This window comes from Schistocerca americana, chromosome 4 (genome assembly GCF_021461395.2).
Source record: "Schistocerca americana isolate TAMUIC-IGC-003095 chromosome 4, iqSchAmer2.1, whole genome shotgun sequence".
In the NCBI taxonomy this organism is placed as follows: Eukaryota; Metazoa; Arthropoda; class Insecta; order Orthoptera; family Acrididae; genus Schistocerca; species Schistocerca americana.
This window is the reverse complement of record NC_060122.1, coordinates 227,442,054-227,462,550: the sequence shown is the minus strand read 5'-3', so window position 1 is coordinate 227,462,550 and position 20,497 is coordinate 227,442,054. Positions and strand designations below refer to the sequence as shown.

General features: G+C 43.8%; 1 protein-coding gene across 1 annotated transcript in view; it reads left to right on the top strand.

The window, feature by feature from the left end:
* LOC124613150 (trypsin-7-like) overlaps window positions 1-20,497 on the top strand; it is a 278,621-nt gene that overhangs the window by 87,453 nt on the left and 170,671 nt on the right. The window contains exon 3 of the mRNA XM_047141775.1: window positions 18,571-18,742. Coding sequence (XP_046997731.1) covers window positions 18,571-18,742 — 172 coding nt within the window. The remainder of the gene's footprint in view (window positions 1-18,570; window positions 18,743-20,497) is intronic.

Genomic DNA, 20,497 nt, shown 5'->3' with positions numbered 1-20,497 from the left:
CAAAACACAGTCAGCCAATGAACAGAGAACGACGTTGCCAGAGCTCGACTGCAGTGCAGAGCACGGACGAGTGTCTTCAGTTTTAGAAACGTTCAGTCATAAATAAAGTGACTGAATAAAAGCAATGTCTTGATAGCAGACTTTCTTTTATAGAATGTTTGGAAAAAGCATTCTTTATACCAATTGCTTCATATTCTATGATTCAATTCAACCAAACAAGCAATAAGCGTCCTAATTCAGGCGATAGCAAGGAAAGGTGTTTGTATCATTCTCACGAACCGCTTTTTCACAATAAAGAACAGTGGTAATTGTTTATTTCCTACTGTACTTCAACGAAACGTGAGTAATTCATAATCATAACAACAGTGTTTGTCGATATTTTGCGTAATATTTTAAAGTCGTCCAGGAGCACTCTTCATTTGCAAGTTGTGTTAGCATAATGGTTAAGGTGTTTGGCTGCCAAGCGACGCCGGCACGGTAGCTCAGCGTGTTCGGTCAGAGGGTTAATTGCCCGCTGTAATAAAAAAAACTGAGTTCACGATCAACAACTAACTAAAATGGGTGTCTTACGATGTCCGCCCCGAGCAGATGTAACGAACAAAACCGAACAAAATCAGATTTTTTAAAAAAAAGCTAAAAGTTCTGAGTTCAAACCTTCTTCAGTGCTTTAGATTTTCTTTATTTAAAAACAATATCGAAGTGTCTTACTTCATGAATTTATTTGTTTGAATGTAATTTTTTGAAATTTCTAGTGTTTTGCCTCTTCATTATAATCTTCAGTAGACAGTATTTTGTCTCCTCCACTGCCATGTCACCTTTCGTAGTTTTGTGCTGCAGTAACACAATATTCAACGTTTGTGTTGGCTGATCAGTGTTTTAGCAAATAAATGCTGTTTGTGTGTGCAACACACAAAAATTATATTTGACATAGCTCTGAGCACTTCGCTGATACACAGTATATTCAACTCCTAATGTTTTTGTATGTCCACAGTTTTGTTTAATGTATTTTGTCTACTTCCTTTTTGACTGACTGAAGTGCTTTAAAATAAAGCCAAACGCGCCCGGTGTAAATAAAACTTTTATTACTGATGTGAAAGACGGAATATTTCTCAATATTGCATATGACACCTATCTGGTACTTAAATTAAATGAGATATTGTTATACAGTAAATTTTATATGAAATTTAGGTATCTTGTACACATTTCATTCTCACCATGTGTCTGCACAGGCGAGCAGTACAGTGATGACAAAATCGCGCGCAGCACGGAATGCGGGGAGCACGTCTCTGTAGCAGCGTAAGGGTTAATGCGGCCGTGGTGGCTTTACTTCATAAACTGCGCGCTCCCCCCTAAACGTAAGTTTGCGAACTATACTATACTATGTCGCTGCTTCTCTTGGCGCATGCGTCATTTGCAAACTGGCAACGCTGCAATCTCCCGCGTCTGGGCGGGCATGCGCGAGCCGCCAAGATATAAGAATTGAACTATAGCACAACCTGAGCGAAATGCCAACCTACAGAGCACATGAACCACTCTCCACAATTCACGTTACACTGACGTCACAAAAGTCGTAGGACGCCTCCTAATATCGGGTCGGACCTCCTTTTGCCTGGAGAAGTGCAGCATAACCTCAACCAGTCGTTAGAAGTCCCCTGAAGAAATATTGAACTCTGCTGCCTCTTCATCCGTCCATAATTGCGAAAGTGTTACCGGTGCAGGGTTTTGTGCACAAACTGATCTCTTGATTACGTCCCATAAATGTTCGATGGGATTCATATCGGCCGGTCTGGATGACCAAATCAGTTGCTAGAATTGTCCAGAGTGTTCTTCAAATCAATCGCGAATTGAAGGGCAATGACATGCAGTGCTGTTTTTCTGGGGTAACGCTGGGGGTTGCGTACCCCTAAACTTTTTCGTCGACAAAGTAATTTTTTTACGATGTTGAGAACTTGGAAGTGTGCGAAATATTTATTTCACGGACGTAAATTTTTTATTTCATTTTTACGTGTTGTTAATTGCAATACGAACGATACCAGAGCAGTTTTTGGTGGGAAAAGCGATGTCATTGACTGTTTCAAGCATGTCGAAGCTGCGGCAACTGTTCTCGACAACTGAATCGCTGCCAGCCAGTTCGACAAGCATGCAGTGCCCTCGCCCGCTAAAAGTGGGCGATGGTAGTGCTAAACGGATATGCGTACGCTCAAACATTGAGCTACCGATAGATATCTCTACGGTCCCGCTACCATGATGATGTTGAAGATGTCATGGCTAAAAGCAGACGGGTAGTATCCCAGGCTTCAGTTATAAGTAATTTTTGCTGCATTATATCCAGTGTCGGATATGACATGACACCGTTGTTTGGGAACATGAAGTCTGTGAATGGTTACAAATGGTCTCCAGGTAGCCGAACATAAATATTTCCAGTCAATGATCGCTTCAGTTGGACCAGAGGACCCAGTCCCTTCACAACCCACGTCATTACGAAGCCACCACCAGTGCCTTATTGACAACATCGGTCCACGGCTTCGACGGATCTGCGCCACACTCGAACCCTACCATCAACTCTTACCAACTGAAATCGGGACTCTTCTGACCAGGGCACGGTTTTCCAGTCGTTCAAAATGGTTCAAATGGCTCTGAGCACTATGGGACTTAACGTCTGTGGTCATCAGTCCCCTAGAACTTAGAACTACTTAAACCTAACTAAGCTAAGGACATCACACACATCCATGCCCGAGGCAGGATTCGAACCTGCGACCGTAGCAGTCGCGCGGTTCCGGACTGCGCGCCTAGAACCGCTGATTTCCAGTCGTCTAGGGTCCAACCGATATAGTCACAAGCCGAGGAGAGATGCTGCATGCGATGTCACGCTGTTAGCAAAGGCATTCTCGTCGGTCATCTGCTGCCGTAGCCCATTAACGCCACATTTTGCCGCACTGACCTAACGTCCCACATTCATTTCTGTGGTTATTTCACGCAGTGTTGCTTGCCCGTAATCACTGACAAATCTACGCAAATGCCGCTGCTCTCGCTCGTTAAGCAAAAGTTGTCGGCCACTGGGTTGTCCGTCGTGACTGGTAATGCCTAAAATTTGGTATTGTCTTGACACTGTGGGTCTCTTAATATTGATTTCTCTAACGATTTCAAAAACTGAATGTCCCATGCGTCTAGCTCCAACTACCACTCCGCGTTCAGACTGTTAATTCCCGTCGATCACCAGAGTTCGAATGACAGCTCCGCTAACGCACAGCCCATTAGTACCATGTGAAAGCGATACTACCACCCTCAGCATATGTCCATATCGCTATCACTTGACTTTTGTCACCATAATGCACGCCCTCCGTAACATGGCACCTCGCGCGAGCGCTGCTGAGAGCCGATGTAATGGATTCTGTCTCAGATCACAATGTACGTGTGATGAAGAGTACACTGAAATTTAAGAGATTAGTCAGGAACAATAAATACTCAAACGGAAGTACTAAGGAATGACGAGATATGCTTGAAGTTCTCTAAGGCGGTAGATACAGCAATAAAGAGTAGTCCAGTAGGCAGTACAGTTGAAGAGAAATGGACATTTCTAAAAAGGGCAATCACAGAAGCTGGAAAAGAAAACATAGGTTCAAAGAAGGTAACTACGAAGAAACTAAGATAACAGAAGAAATAATTCAGTTGATCAATGAAAGAAGGAAGTACAAAAACGTCAAGGGAAATTCAGGAATACAGAAACACAAGTCGCCAAGGAATTAAATAAATTGATAGTAGAAGGAAGGCTGCATGAAAAATGTGAAGAAGTCGAAAAAGAAATGATTGTCAGAAGGACTGACTCAACGTATAGGAAAGTCAAAACAACCTTCGGTGAAATTAAAAACAAGGGTGGCAACATTACTAGTGCAACGGGAATTCCACTGCAAATCGCAGAAGAGAGAGCGGATATGTGCAAAGAATATATCGAAGGCCTCTATGAGGGGGAATATTTGTCTGAGGTGATCGAAGAAAAAACAGGAGACGATTTAGAAGAGATTGGGAGTCCAGTATCAGAATCAGAATTTAAGAGAACTTTGGAGGACTTCAAACAAGGCAGAACGGATCGATAACATTCCATCAGAATTTCTAAAGTCATTAGTGGAAGTGGCACCAAAACGGTTATTCACGTTAGTGTGCAGAATGTATAAGTCTGACAATATACCGTCTGACTTTCGGAAAAGCATCATCCACACAATACTGAAGATTACAGGAGCTGACAAGTGCGAGAATTATCGGAAAATCAGCTTAATAGGCCAAGCATCCATGTCGCTGACAAGAATAATATACAGAAGAATGGAAAAGAAAATTGAGGATGTGTTAGAGGACCATCAGTTTGGCTTTAGGAAAGGTAAAGGCACCAGAGAGGCAGTTCTGACGTTGCGATTGATAATGGGAGCAAGACTAAAGGAAAATGAAGACACTTTCATAGGATCTGTCGACCTAGAAAAGCGTTCGATAATGTAAAATGGTGCAAGATGTTCGAACGTCTGAGAAAAATAGGGGTAAGCTATAGGGAGAGCCGGGTAATACACAATAAGTACAAGAACAAAGAGGGAATAATAAGACTGAACGATCAAGAAGGAAAAGCTCAGATTAAAAAGGGTATAAAACAGGGATGTAATCTTTCCCCTTTACCGTTCAATCTTTACATCGAAGAATCAATGATGGAAATAAAAGAAAGGTTCAAGAGTGGAATTAAAATACAATGTGAGGGGGTATCAGTGATACGATTCGTTGATGATATTGCTATCCTGAGTGAAAGTGAAGAAGAATTGCATGATCTACTGAGTGGAATGGACAGTCTAATGAGTACAGAATATGGACTGAGAGTAAATCGGAGAAATACGAAAGTAATGAGAAGTAGCAGAAACGAGAACAGCGAGAAACTTATCAGGATTGATGGTCACGAAGTAGATGAACTTAAGGAATTCTGCTACCTAGGCAGCTAAATAACCAATGACGGACGGAGCAAGGAGGACACCAAAAGCAGACTAGCACTGGCAAGCAGGGCATTTCTGGCCAAGAGAAGGCTATTAGTATCAAACATAGTACGCAATATGAGGCAGAAATTTCTGAGAATTTACGTTTGGAACACAGCATTGTACGATAGTGAAACATGGAATGTGGGAAAACCGGAACAGAAGAGAATCGAAGCACTTGAGGTGTGGTGCTACAGACGAATGTTGAAAATTAGGCGGACTGATAGGGTAAGGAACAAGGAAATAAATACGTGGAAAACATTGACAAGGAGAAGGGACAGGATGATAGGACACCTGTTAAGACATCAGGGAATGACTTTCATGGTACTAGAGAGAGCTGTAGAGGGCAAAAACTGTAGAGTAAGACAGAGATTGGATTACATCCAGCAGATAATTGAGGACATAGGTTGCAAGTGCTACTCTTGAGATGAAGAGTTTGGCACAGGAAAGGAATTCGTGGCCGGCCGCATCAAACCAGTCAGAAGACTGATAAAAAAAAGTTACAGCTTGCAGTGACTCCTCTTTATCCTTATCTAAATCGCTTACGTCTTCCGACACAGTTTTTGGTCATATCTGAGAAATTAATTTGGAATTAACGGCATGCCCACATCCCTTTTATTGGTCTGCGAATGGGGCCTTATCGCGACCTGTTCGAGTTTTCCTCATTAGTCCGGGTGTTAGCCTCTTCATTGTGAGTAACCTTAGCTATCTGCACGTTGTGGATTTGACCTCGCCAGTTCGTGTCCTATATTGCCCCGGAATTAAATTCTCCTTGACCTTGCCTCTCACTGGAAACACAGTTGTTATTCTGATGATCGTAACTGCCGGATGGAAGACTGCCGAGGTGTCTATTTGCGGTCGGTTCCTGCCAGTTACTGGATAGGCTATTGTCACCTGCTGTGGGTGCATTGTGAACTTGTTGGTCGTAGACCATCCGTTCGGTGTAAGCCGGTCTATTGTAATTCTGTTTGTGATTTCCTTTTAAAGTTCTCTTGTACTTTTGGTTTCCACCGTTACTATAAGTACTTCTTGTATTTTTGTTGTTGCACGGACATACGGGTGCCAATCGTGTTGGTTATTGCCACCTTTGACATTCTGCTGTTGACTATTTTGTGGAGACGCACACTGCGTGTTAATGTTCTGTGACTGCGTTGGCCCCTTTTTATACTCGTATGTTAGATCAATGGAGTCGAGTAAGCATAAGAATGATTGTTAAGTGTTATCGATGTCCATCCTCCCCGACTGCACCTGACTGATTGCTGTTGGCGTCTCTCCTGTGACTTCCACAACATTAATAATATTTCTCTGCAACTTCTCTTCCGCTGCCTTTAAGCCTAGCTCAATGCTAGCAATCAATTCTTTTTCCCTTTCCTTTACTGCTTCTCCATAGGTCTTACACTCTCGTACGACCTTCTGTGCGAGAGTTGTACCCTTATCTAGCACTCCCGCTCCGGCTCTGTCCTTTAAATTCTTCACCTCCTTTTCGATTTTTACTTGTGTTTTCTTTATAAACTTACTACCTAAATCTAAATTACTCCGTTTTACCGAGAGCTCTTGTACTTCTTCCGGCAAATCTTTACGTAGAGACTGCAACTCACTAACAGTACCTGTCATAGTTCCTAAATTTTTGGAGATTTCCGACTGAGCCTCTTGCGTCTATATCTGCACGTCACCCATGACCTTTAGCTTCCCTGACATATCCTCTTGTGCCTCGTCTATAGATGACACTTTTTGATCTAGATTGTTTATCTCCTGAAACAAATCAGTGAATAATTCCACCTTTATTTACTTCCCCATATTCGCAAGTTTGTATGTCAAATCATTAGAAAGGTCAGTGTGTAGATTTTGGGTTACATTATCTAACCTCTCTGATAGGTCATTCTTAAAACCATCAAGTGTTTGCTTTTGTTCATTTTTAAAATCACGAAATTATCGTCAAGTTTTTCAGGGTGTTGCTTAGAAAAATTATGAAACGAATCCTTCATTAGGTCAGTGAGACCTTTATACACACCCTGCATTGAATGCGTGGATCATGCATTAGCGTCCTATGTACCTACTGTATCTTGTTCCTTCACATTTGAAACAAGTTCAAGTCACATGGAGAAACTATAATTTACTGATTCCGCACTATCGCGTCTTTCACTCGCTTCATGGGAGTAAATGCTTCTCGGTGGGATTTGAAAATTAGTCTCGTCTACCGTGAGCGTTGTAGCGTCATGACGTAAGACATTTTTTTTCATCGGTATAAACTCAATTTGTGTAGTATTCCCGGCTGTCATCGATATGATCGACATTTTCGGTGTGACTATCATTTGTCGTCGCACTCATTGCGGCGACATTTTGTATTTCTACACTATTTTCCTTAGTCGGCACAACCTTCTTAACTGGTTCCATTTTGTAAACTTTTTGAAGTTATAAATGTGAATGTGGTTGGTAGGACATGTTCTGAGCCATCAAGGGATCACCAATTTAGTACTGGAGGGCAGCGTGGAGGGTAAAAACCATAGAGGGAGACCAAGAGATGAATACACTAAGCAGATTCAGAAGGATGTAAGTTGCAGTAGTTACTTGGAGATGAAATAGCTTGCGCAGGATAGAATAGCATGGAGGGCTGTATCAAACAAGTCTCTGGATTGAAGACCACAACAACAACACAAATGTGAAATGAAACTGAATTTTAATCTTGGAATTGGTTGCGAGAATTTTCCCGATCAGTTCATGATGTATTCAGTATTCTGCGCCATTACTGTGTCTTATTGTTGCTGTTAATGATTTTTGTATCCACATTTCAAAAAAATCAAAATAATATCAACCCTAATCTCTATTGCTTTTAAAAGAATGGTTCAAATTTATGACTGGATAGGTTAAGGTACTGATACTACTTTCGATCTAGGCGTTACCAAGCGCAATTATGCGAGCTGGAAGTTGGAGTTCTTTCCTACCTTATTAGAGGATCTTCTTAAATGTTATTGGTACATCCTCCAGTTAACCATTTCAGATTTATGCATACCATGCGTTGTTTGCCCATGATCTTCTCTCGATAATGTTATTCCAATCAAACAAATACAATAGAATGTTACACAACATGTTTTATACCATTTAATTATCGCATCTGTCTAATATATCTGGCCCCGTCCTAGAAACAGTAACCAGTTCTACTGGTTAATTAATAATTTGAAGAATAATTATTGCGATGGAAATTTGCTAGCGGCGCACAAGAGGCGCGACAATAGTGAGTTCACTCGTGAACGTGTCTCGGCTAATAATTTACGCCCGTCGAAGCTCACTCCGGGCAGTCAGGCGTATAATTTTTCGTTTGCACGACAAATCTCTGACATATAACATTGGATTATTAGATGGTAGTTCTTCGCGCCTTGAAGTTCTTTATCTCCAGTTCTCCTTTGTGAGAATGTTACGGCGTCCAACTTTCTCTGATTGAATTTCTTGCTTCTCCGAATCTTACAGATATCGGTAACGCAGAAAGATCATGTGAAACAAGGAACTAGTAAATGGAGTTGACTTCGTACTATAAGAATTAATGTAATTCACATTATTTGTGAACTAAACAGTAATCCTCGTCCTCTTTCTATCACGGAGGGGAAAAGGCAGACAGTACAAGATCAACGAAAGAACCGATAGGAGTTTTTACAAACGTAAGAAAGTTTATGCTCTTCTTCTTTTTCGCTAGCTCCGCAGGCTTGATTGCTGCGGGCATACCGCGTTTTGATCTTTGCCGTAAACTACTTACGCGAATGAATGGATGAAAATAGACAGAAAAAATAAAACATATATCCATGTGGGTAAACCAGTGTAAGTTCCAATACAAATCAAAATATTGATATGATCCTCGATTATAGTATGATCTCTGAGCAGAGATTTAAAATTTAGAACCTGCAGGAGAAAACTGGTACTATTCAACCCCCCCCCCCCCCAAAAAAAAACTTTTCGAGAAAAGCAGTGGTTGGTGGAGCGACTAAGCTATCTTTCAAGTTACCTATTTCGCTCGATACTTTGAGTCTACGTATCTTGAAAAGTATAGTATAAAAATCTGAAGAAAATTAGAATTTTTCAATCTTTCTTCAATGTGTACGTTTATTGCTGGCATAAAAAACCGAAAATCGGTTGTTTCAGGAACCGGTCATTTTGAGCATTCTTGAGAGTAACGATAAACTGGAGATGAAAGAAACCGATGTACCCGAAAACCGGTTGTTTCAGTCATAACCGCGATCCCTGTCACAAACCACCGGCCCGTAAGTTACGGAAATTGTGGCACGTGTGAGAGCTGTTGCCTGTGGAAAAATTACTAGTCTCGAGTAGCACCGAGAGGACCGCCGAGCTTAACGTACTCATCCGGCGAATGCATCACAATCAACACTTGACTCATGCCTCACTGCGTGACTCACTACGCAGAAATTTGGACTCTAACTCTCGACATAGACGTAAAGTCGTGTGGTCGTTCAATCTTCAAACGCACTATGCAAGTACATATTACTTTGTTTGCTTTCGAGCGCCTTGAGTTGGTGGAAATGTCCGTTTCTGTTATGGAAAGGATGCTTGTTAAAATTTACACAACGTAAATAGCAGGAAACAAAATTGAGATAAAAATAAGCGTAACTCAATATTATAATTTATTGAAGAAGAAGTAAGGAAAGTTCCTTAATATAACACTGTTGCACAGTATGAGGCACAGCACTTTACGATGACGATCCTCATTTACGTTTCGCACTGTTTTCCTAATTCGATTAAGGCAAATGCTGGATGGTTCCTTTGAAAGGGCACGACCCATTTTCTTCCAAATGGTTCAAATGGCTCTGAGCACTATGGGACTTAACTTCTAAGGTCATCAGTCCCCTAGAACTTAGAACTATTTAAACCTAACTAACCTAAGGACATCACACACATCCATGCCCGAGGCAGGATTCGAACCTGCGACCGTAGCGGCCGCGCGGTTCCAGACTGTAGCGCCTTTAACCGCTTGGCCACCACGGCCGGCGATTTTTTCTTCCCTAGACTTCACTAATCTGAGCGTGTGCTCCGTCTCCAATGACGTCGTTCTCGATGGGACGTTAAACACTAATCTTGCTTCGACATGAAAGTTTTCTGGGTATGTACCGCGTCGTATTGTATAAAACTACTGCTGGAGAAAACCAACGTTTCGGTCACGGTTCCTTTGACCGTCAGCTTTGACGTGAAGTCACTATTTACTAACGTGCCAGTAAACGAAACTATCCGCATTCTTCAAGAGCATGTCCCGCCAGACGTATGCGACCTGGTTGAACTGTGCCTGACTTCAACGCACTTCAAACGGCAAGGAAAATACTACGAGCAGACAGACGGCGTAGCAAAGGAGTCTTCCCTACCTCCGCTGGCAGCCGACATACTCATGGAAGTCTTTGAAGCAACAGCCCTTGGTTCAGCTCCTTTTCGTCCACGTTGCTGGTTCAGATACGTGAACGACACGTTCGTTATATGACCTCATGGTTAAACGGAGTTACACAAGTTTCATGAATATTTGTACAACATGCACAGGTAGATGCAGTTCACGCAAAGAATGGTGCAAAGACTTCGAAGTATACAGGACAACGGAGGGCACACTGGGGCACAGAGTATATCGCAAGCCTACACATACAGACAGGTATCTGCATGCTCAATCGTGCCACCACCCAGCACAGAAGAACTCGGTCATCCGTTCTTTGGCAATCTGTGCGTAGCTCCTAAGTGATACTCAAAAGGTAACACCTGGGCTTCAGTGGCTACGCACAACGTTTCTAGCCAATGGCTGCAGCCATCAGTCAATCCACACAACTTTGTCATCACGAGGCGCGAGCACTACCGGCGAGAAACTGCCGCCGCGCGGCCGACGTCCAGCACTTGGTAAACAGGAGCCAACTTTTCATTCGCCAGTGACCACCAGTCATGGCACGTAACACAAGAGCCAACAGACAACAAAGGTTACGCTCTCCCTCCACCGCAGTAACCTATGAAAATAGAGTTCCCCCTCCTTCCTCCTTAAGTGACCAATAAAATGAACTACGTTTTCAAAATTATGACCTAATGGCATGGGCAGTGGTCAGTAATACAAAAATATAAGGGACTATATATTCAGAACGCACCAGTAGACCCAGAAGAAGGCCGCTGCAGCCGTGGCCGCTTTTCACCTGCAGTAGTTTTATACAATATGACGCGGCACCATACCCAGAAAACATTTATGTCGACTGACTCTGGCCGCGGAAGCCTACGCAATTGTATAATATTGCTTCCTTTCTTTCCTTCACGGTGACTCGCACGTTCTTTAAGATACACCTTGCTCTTTTGTCACTACGCCACTTACATTCGTCACACGCTCTTCCAACATCTGCACATTGTCGATGGATTGGACAGACACCAACGCCTTTAAACGTCCCCAGAGTCATAGATCAAACGAATTCATGTCCGGTGAACTGAGAAGCCTTCTTACTGAACGTGTTCGACCACTTCATCTCCCACGGAACACTGCGGTAAGGTACTGTCGCATGATACATAGAAAATGGTCTGGAGTGCCGTCGTACGAACTACAGTCGTTGTTTTTCTGCAAGGGTAACGTCCTCCAACAGCGACAGTAATTCATTACAAAGAAATTGGTGATACACATCACTTGTCGATGTGGTTGGTAAAGTGTATGACCCTATGAGTCTATCACCGACAATTCCTGCCCATACTGATAACGAAACGATCCTAACGCGTCACCCACAAGATTGCTCGAGGTTTTGCATTGCCCACAAGTGTGTATTTTGGTATTTTACTGCGACATCTCATGTAAATTTTGCTTCATAAAAGTAGGCAGCGAACTGCGGATCTTCAGCAACCTGTTTAGAAGCCATTGGCAGAATTGTAGTCGGGCAAGGTGTTCTACTGGCCAAAGAGCTTGTTCGCGTTTCATATGGTAGGGATAAAGCAACTTATTGTGTTGAAGGGGCCACGCAAGAGTATGGTGATATCTACAACAAATCCAGCTCTTCGCACCTATGTTTCAGGGTCGTCCTCTACATATCTAATATCTACGTCTCCACCTCCGTCGTGGGAAATACGCGAATTATACATCCGTCAGTTGCCATTGCTGCGAATGGTCCAGTCTTCAAGTCGCTGGAATAGCCTTCCGAACACAATTTTGGATGGAATGGCGCGTTTTGGACGTAGTTCGTCATAATCCATAACTGAATACAATGTCTGTCATTTCCCTCGTGGAGTAGAAGGTCTCCATCGCATTTTTATAGTACTGAGTTTTCACACTGCACGGAATCACTAATCTTGTTCTCCTGATGTAGAGTATGGGCAGCACTCTGGGGACCGCATTCTGGCTCTGGGTTACCCAGAGGCCACTGGCATGGGCCTCGACTGGCCGCCATATTCTCCGGATCTGAACACATGCGACTCCTTTTTGTGACGCTATATAAAAGACAAGGGGTACAACTGTAATCCCAAAACCATTGCTTCGCTATGGTTGGTACCGGCACCACCATCAGTGTGCTGAAAATTATAACCATTCAGACACGTGAAAGTAACTGCAGCATTATATACCAACCTATACCAACGAATGCTGCACATTACATAGCACAGCTAAAACGACCCGTATCTCAACAGGTATTGGTTTCCGAACATACAATTACGGGAATTTTCTTCTAGTTTTGACCAATACTACCTCCAGTAGTAAGATGTGACACTTTTCTTGCACACACCCCGTGTAACGCCAATGAAACTTTCTCACTGAAGGCTGTGTCCGTTTTATTACATGTATCTAGAGGTAAAAGTTTCTTGTCCATGATTAACACCCCCTCCCCCGCCACACACATACACCCACCCACCAATATTTCATCCCTTCCTAGCACCGACTAACTTTTTAGAGTTCTGTTTTGTAAACAAGACACAAAACACTGGCGAAAGTCATTCTCACCCTAAAAACCGCTACGATATCTGCCGGTCCTTTCATTCATAACACAGACCAATATTAAAATATTTTTATCTATTTTTCTTAGACAAGGCTTAATCCACAAATGTTTTTCTTCTATCATGTAGTTTCCTCGCAATATGACATCGTTATAAACAGGAAAATTAACAAAAAATATGAACGTAATTTTTCAGTACGAACGAAAGAACTTATTGAAATATATTACCCGAAACACCTTTTCCTGCCACGCGGGGTAGCCGTACGGTGTGAGGTACCTCGTCACAGTTCGCGCGGCTGTCCCCGTCGGAGGTTCGAGTCCTACCTCGGGCATGGGTGTGTATGTTGTCCTTAGCATAAGTTAGGTTAAGTTAGATTAAGTAGTGCGTAAGCCTAGGGACCGATGACATCAGCAGTTTGATCCGATAGCCCTTACCACTAACTTCCAAATTTTTCCACCTTTTCATTACGAAGCCTTATATTGCCGTTCTCTCTTCTCCTTAAAACATGTAACAGAATTTTTTCCTCTGCAGAATTATCTGTTGTAAACCTGTGTAAAATGAACAACAGTGATCTCCCGCCATATTGTTATTGTAGCGGTCCTAAGCACTATGGGACTTGATATCTGAGGTCATCAGCGCCCTAGACTTAGAACTACGTAAACCTAAGGACATCACACACATCCATGCCCGAGGAAGGATTCGAACCTGCGACAGTAGCAGCCGCGTGGTTGCAGACTGCGCCTAGAACCGCTCGGGCACAGCGGCCGGCTGGTTATTGATGCGTTGAAGAAAGCGCTCTCCTTTTACGCACTGACGTCACCCAAATTCTTGACCAAAAAATAAGATCACTGTTCAAGTGGAGAATCTTGAGGCTCACCAAACACTTTAATTTCTTGAACTTATCAAGTAGAAATGTTTGTTTATGACAGGGTCCATTGTCATGTTGATATAAGCAGTCGTCGTCTACGAACTGTTCCTCAGTACACAATGCCGAGAAATGTTTTCTTAGACTATCGTTCCGCATTTAGCGCCTTCTTGATACAAAAAACACCCCAATACCCTAACACCACCTCCTCCGTATATCTTTGTTGGCATTACATATGATGGCAGGTTCATAAGTAGTGCAACGCTTTTTTTTCTCGGTCAGTTTCGTTCGAAAAAATGCAGTGTTTGTTGTGGCACATCCTTGAATATTCCCGCTTCAGCTCCTATAATTTCACGAAGTTCCGATACGTAGAGGCGCTATACGTAGCCTTCAAAATGTCCTCTGTAACGGAGGCACGTTCCAAGCAGAGAGCTGTCACTGAGTTTCGTTTGGTGGGAAACCAGAGCATCGCAGTGTTGGTAAGATGTGGATGCTCTCATTCGAGGTGATCGACAGATAACAAACACCTCCCTGCTCAACTGGACGTCTCTGTTGACAATGCTGCCACGCACGTCCACCAGTCAGGATACTGAAAGATGTATGCCCATTGGGTTCCTCGCCGCATAGCAGAAGACCATAAAGAGCTACAAAGAAACTACTTGCGCGCTATGAGGCTAACCGTGAAAATTTTTGTCGAATATTGTCACAGGTGATGAAACATGGGTTCATCACTTTGAGCCAGGAACAAAGCGGCACACCACCTCTTCTCCAAAGAAAAACTTCAAAGCCATACTCTCATCCGGTCTTCTGGGACTCAGAAGGAGTTATTCTTTTTGATGCCCTCCATCGTGGTGGAACGATCAACTCGGAATTGTACCGTGCTACCCTCAAGAAATTGAAGACTTCTCGTTCTCCATGACTACGCAAGACCTGACACAGCTCTGCGCACCCGTCAGGAGCTCAGAAAACATCATCGGACTGTTCTTCCTCATCCACCCTACAGCTCGGATCTCTAACCTCCCAAATTCCATCTGTTTGGCCCAACGAAGGATGCACTCCACGGGAAGCAGTAGGTGGATGATGGGAAGGACACTGGTGCAGCAAAGCGTTGGCTCCGACGTCGACTAGCAGGATGGTGTCACACGGGCATACAGGCCCTCATAGTAGGTTGGCGTAAGGCCGTCGCATTCAAAGGAGATTATGTTGAAAAATAGGTAACTGGAAATTTGTGGTAAGTTCTATGGGACCAAACTGATGAGGCTATCGGTGCCACTACTTAATCTAACTTAACCTAACTTACCCTAAGGACAACACACACACCCATGCCCTAGGGAGGACTCGAACCTCCGACGGAGGGAGCCGCGCAAACCGTTGCGAGGCGCCCTGGACCGCACGGCTACCCCGCGCGGCTGAAATATAGACATTTCTAGCAAAAAGAGAGGGGAATAATGTGATCTGCTGCGCTCGTAAATAAAACCAACTTGCTTTCAGAAAAGAAATGTGTTGCATTAGTTATTGAACGCTCTTCGTACATCGTCCAGGCGTTCGCCAAACCCAAACCCTTCCATCAGATTGTCACAGTATATAGCGTGATTTATCGCTCCAAGTCACTCGTTAACAGTCGCTCACTGACCAGTGGCCCCGTCCTTTATACCACCTCAAGCGCCGCTTAGGACTGGCTGGAGAAATATACCCCGTTGCATTTAACACCTTACGGCCAGTCACTGCACTTGCTGGGTTGCTGGTGGCACATAAACTCACGAGTTATTCCTTGCGCTGTTTTCATGCGGTTTCTTACAAACCACCCTCCGCAATGTTCCACTGTCTGTTGCCGGTGGTACTTGAGATTTACCTGGTCTTGGTTTAGCTGCGGTTGTTGCTTCGCGTTTCTGCTTCACACTCACGCAGTCACATCACCAAAAGTCACATGGGCAGCATTATAAGTGTTGAAATGTCCCTGATCGATTTGTTATACAGATGAGATCCAATAACTAGTTCACATTCGAAGTTATTGAGCTCCACTCACCGATCCATTCCGCAGCTTCTCTACTGCAGATTTTCTACTGATACTAGTATTTCCGTTTCCTTTTATACTGGTGAGTCCATTTCCTGTGATCTCGTGACATCTAATGGTCAAATCCGCATTACTTAGAGATGTCCAGATAGTTCTGGCCAGATAGTACATCACTAAAAAGCTAAACCCACGCTGTTAAATATTGAGTATTAACCGTAAATAATTGGTGCATGATAAAGTTATTTGTTATCATATTAGGATCCAAAACAAAACGAGATACGACATTCCCGTTGCACATACACTACTGGCCATTAAAAGTGCTACCCCACGAAGATGACGTGCTACAGACGCGAAATTTAACCAACAGGAAGAAGATGCTGTGATATGCAAATGATTAGCTTTTCAGAGCATTCACACAAGGTTGGCGCCGGAGGCGACACCTACAACGTGCTGACATGAGGAAAGTTTCCAACCAATTTCTCATACACAAACAGCAGTAGACCGGCGTTGCCTGGTGAAACGTTGTTGTGATGGCTCGTGTAAGGAGGAGAAATGCGTACCATCACGTTTCCGACTTTGATAAAGGTCGGGTTGTAGCCTATCGCGATTGCGGTTTATCGTATCGCGACATTGCTGCTCGCGTTGGTCGAGATCCAATGACTGTTAGCAGAATATGGAATCGGTGAGCTCAGGAGGGTAATACGGAACGCCGTGCTGGATCCCAACGGCCTCGTATCACTAGCAGTCGAGATGACAGGCACCTTATCCGCATGGCTGTAACGGATCGTGCAGCCACGTCTCGATCCCTGAGTCAACAGATGGGGACGTTTGCAAGACAACAACCTTCTGCACGATCAGTTCGACGACGTTTGCAGCAGCATGGACTATCAGCCCGGAGACCATGGCTGCGGTTACCCTTGACGCTGCATCACAGACAGGAGCGCCTGCGATGGTGTACTCAACGACGAACCTGGGTGCACGAATGGCAAAACGTCATTTTTTCGGGTGAATCCAGGTTCTGTTTACAGCATCATGATGGTCACATCCGTGTTTGGTGACATCGCGGTGAACGCACAATGGAAGCGTGTATTCGTCATCGCCATGCTGGCGTATCACCCGGCGTAATGGTATGGAGTGCCATTGGTTACACGTCTCGGTCACCTCTTGTGCGCATTGACGGCACTTTAAACAGTGGACGTTACACTTCAGATGTGTTACGACCCGTGGCTCTACCCTTCATTCGATCCCTGCGAAACCCAACATTTCAGCAGGATAACGCACGACCGCACGTTGCAGGTCCTGTACGGGCCTTTCTGGATACAGAAAATGTTCGACTGCTGCCATGGCCAGCACATTCTCCAGATCTCTCACCAACTGAAAACGTGGTCAATGGTGGCCGAGCAACTGGCTCAATACGCCAGTCACTACTCTTGATGAACTGTGGTATCGTGTTGAAGCTGCATGGGAGCTGTACCTGTACACGCCGTCCAAGCTCTGTTTGACACAATGCCCAGGCGTATCAAGGCCGTTATTACGGCCAGATGTGGTTGTTCTGGGTACTGATTTCTCAGGATCTATGCACCCAAATTGCGTGAAAACGTAATCACATGTCAGTTGTAGTATACAGGGTGATTCAAAAAGAATACCACAACTTTAGGAATTTAAAACTCTGCAACGACAAAAGGCAGAGCTAAGCACTATCTGTCGGCGAATTAAGGGAGCTATAAAGTTTCATTTAGTTGTACATTTGTTCGCTTGAGGCGCTGTTGACTAGGCGTCAGCGTCAGTTGATGCTAAGACGGCGACCGCTCAACAGAAAGCTTTTTGTGTTATTGAGTACGGCAGAAGTGAATCGACGACAGTTGTTCAGCGTGCATTTCGAACGAAGTATGGTGTTAAACCTCCTGATAGGTGGTGTATTAAACGTTGGTGTAAACAGTTTACAGATAATGGGTGTTTGTGCAAAGGGAAAAGTTCTGGACGGCCGAGAACGAGTGATGAAAATGTAGCACGCATCCAGCAAGCATTTGTTCACAGCCCAGGAAAATCGACTCGCAGAGCTAGCAGAGAGCTGCAAATTCCACAATCAACTGTATGGAGAGTCCTACGAAAAAGGTTACCTGAACGTCAACTACCCGAGGCGATGGATCGGCCGCCAGGCAGCCCGTGACAGAGCACTTTATCACTGGCCTTCAAGAAGCCCTGATCTTACCCCCTGCGATTTTTTCTTATGGGGGTATGTTAAGGATATGGTGTTTCGGCCACCTCTCCCAGCCACCATTGATGATTTGAAACGAGAAATAACAGCAGCTATCCAAACTGTTACGCCTGATATGCTACAGAGAGTGTGGAACGAGTTGGAGTATCGGGTTGATATTGCTCGTGTGTCTGGAGGGGGCCATATTGAACATCTCTGAACTTGTTTTTGAGTGAAAAAAAAAACCCTTTTAAATACTCTTTGTAATGATGTATAACAGAAGGTTATATTATGTTTCTTTCATTAAATACACATTTTTAAAGTTGTGGTATTCTTTTTGAATCACCCTGTAATATATTTGTCCAATGGATACCCGTTTATCATCTGCATTTCTTCTTGGTGTAGCAATTTTAATGGCAAGTAGTGTACATCTTGCAACACGTCATTGTTTCCTCGCTGTTATCACACGTGTTTATCTTATTAAACCAGTTTTTTATGTTGTATAAATATCAGAATTTTACATTTTATTTGTGAAACATTAGCTGCAAATGGTTTGTATTTGCGCCAGAGTGTGGCATCTCGGGGTCGGACGTGATCGACACGCGCATCGTCGGCGGCTATCAGGCGCCGCCGCACATCTTCCCCTGGATGGTGGCCATCCTGTACAACGGCTTCATGAACTGCGGCGGCTCCCTCATCAACGACAGATACGTGCTCACCGCCGGCCACTGCCTAGTGGGGTACGTCACAACGACCCTTCCTCATTTTTTTCTGTAGGTCTTCACTCTTTCCACTGATGTGGTGTGGGCCGCCACGAACACGTGTTCTATGATCCTGGCCCTTCGTCTACTCACTGTTTTCCAGTGCTGTTTTTCTGGGGAACGCTGGGGGATGCGTAGCCCTAAACGTTTTCGTCGACAAAGTAATTTTTTTACGATGTTGAGAACTTGGAAAAGTGCCAAAGATTTATTTCACGGATGTAGATATTTATTTCATTTCTTCGTGTTGGTAATTGCAATGCGAACGATACCAGTGCAGTTTTTGGTGGGAAAAGCGATGTCATTGACTGTTTCAAGCATTTTGAAGCTGCAGCAACCGTTCTCGACCACTGAATCGCTGCCAGCCAGTTCGACAAGCATGTAGTGCCCTCGCCCGCTAATAGTGGGTGTTGGTAGTGCTAAACGGATATGCGTACGCTCAAACGCCGAGCTACCGGTAGATGTCTCCACGGTCCCGCTACCATGAACCTTCGCGATTCATTGCCATCTTTGTTTTGTTGTTCTTTATTCGTTTGCGTTTGTTGTTCCGTTCTTGTCGGTTGGTGCGAAGTTTTACAGTGTGTCGCCGGCCGTTGTGGCCGAGCGGTTCTAGGCGCTACAGTCTGGAACCGCGCGACCGCTGCGGTCGCAGGTTCGAATCCTGCTTCGGGCATCGATGTGTGTGATGTCCTTAGGTTAGTTAGGTTTAAGTAGTTCTAAGTTCTAGGGGACTGATGACCTCAGAAGTTGAGTCCCATAGTGCTCAGAGCCATTTTTTTTTTTTACAGTGTGTCCTGTCTTTCGTTGCAAGTGTTCGATACCACATTCTCTTGTACGTTTGTGTGTTCCTCGGTATCGCCAGCTTCATTTGATCACATGTCAACTGAAGAGTCCGATACTTTTTTTTGTTTTTAGTTCGACATGTTGATGACGTTATGGCTAAAAGTAGACGGGTGGTATCCCATGCTTCGGTTATAAATAATTTTCGATGCATTATATCCAATGTCGGAGTACCCTCAAACTTTTTTTTAGAAAGAAAGCACAGCTGTTTTCCATATATTCCTTTCCTCACCGATTCTTCTGAGAACCTCCTCGTTCCTTACCCTATCAGTCCACCTAATTTTCAACATCACATTGCAAATGCTTCTCTTTTCTTCTCTTCTGTTCTGATTTTCCCACAGTCCATGTTTCACTGCCATAAAATGCTGCGTTCCAAACATACATTCTCAGAAACGTTTCGCTGCCTTTCATTGAAAGCATCTTGCACTGCCCTTTCTGTTAGCCGAACGAGGTGGGTGATAACGAACATAAATAATGACTACATTGTTCTTAATATTTGTATTCACAGACAATGTATTATATGGTACACACATAAACAGGAACTACTTCTCGAAGATAGTCCACATTTCGTAGAAACCAAGGAGAAAGAAGAAATACGGAGTCAGATTACCAACAAAACAACACTACTACTAAAGCTAACGACAACTTCATCTTATGAATACGATACGTGTGTTGCTCTCGAGCAGATGGTTTAATTAACACTCTGGCAGCCATTTCCTTTGACTGAAAGTATTTAACAACAATCTCACATCTTTTTTCACATTTTTCTTTCCGAGTCGTCAGTCTAGTGACTGGTTTGATGCTACCCGCCACGAACTCCTGTCCCGTGCCAACCCCTTCATCTCGGAGCAGCAATTACAACCCACATCCTCAATTTTTTGCTTCATGTATTCCAAT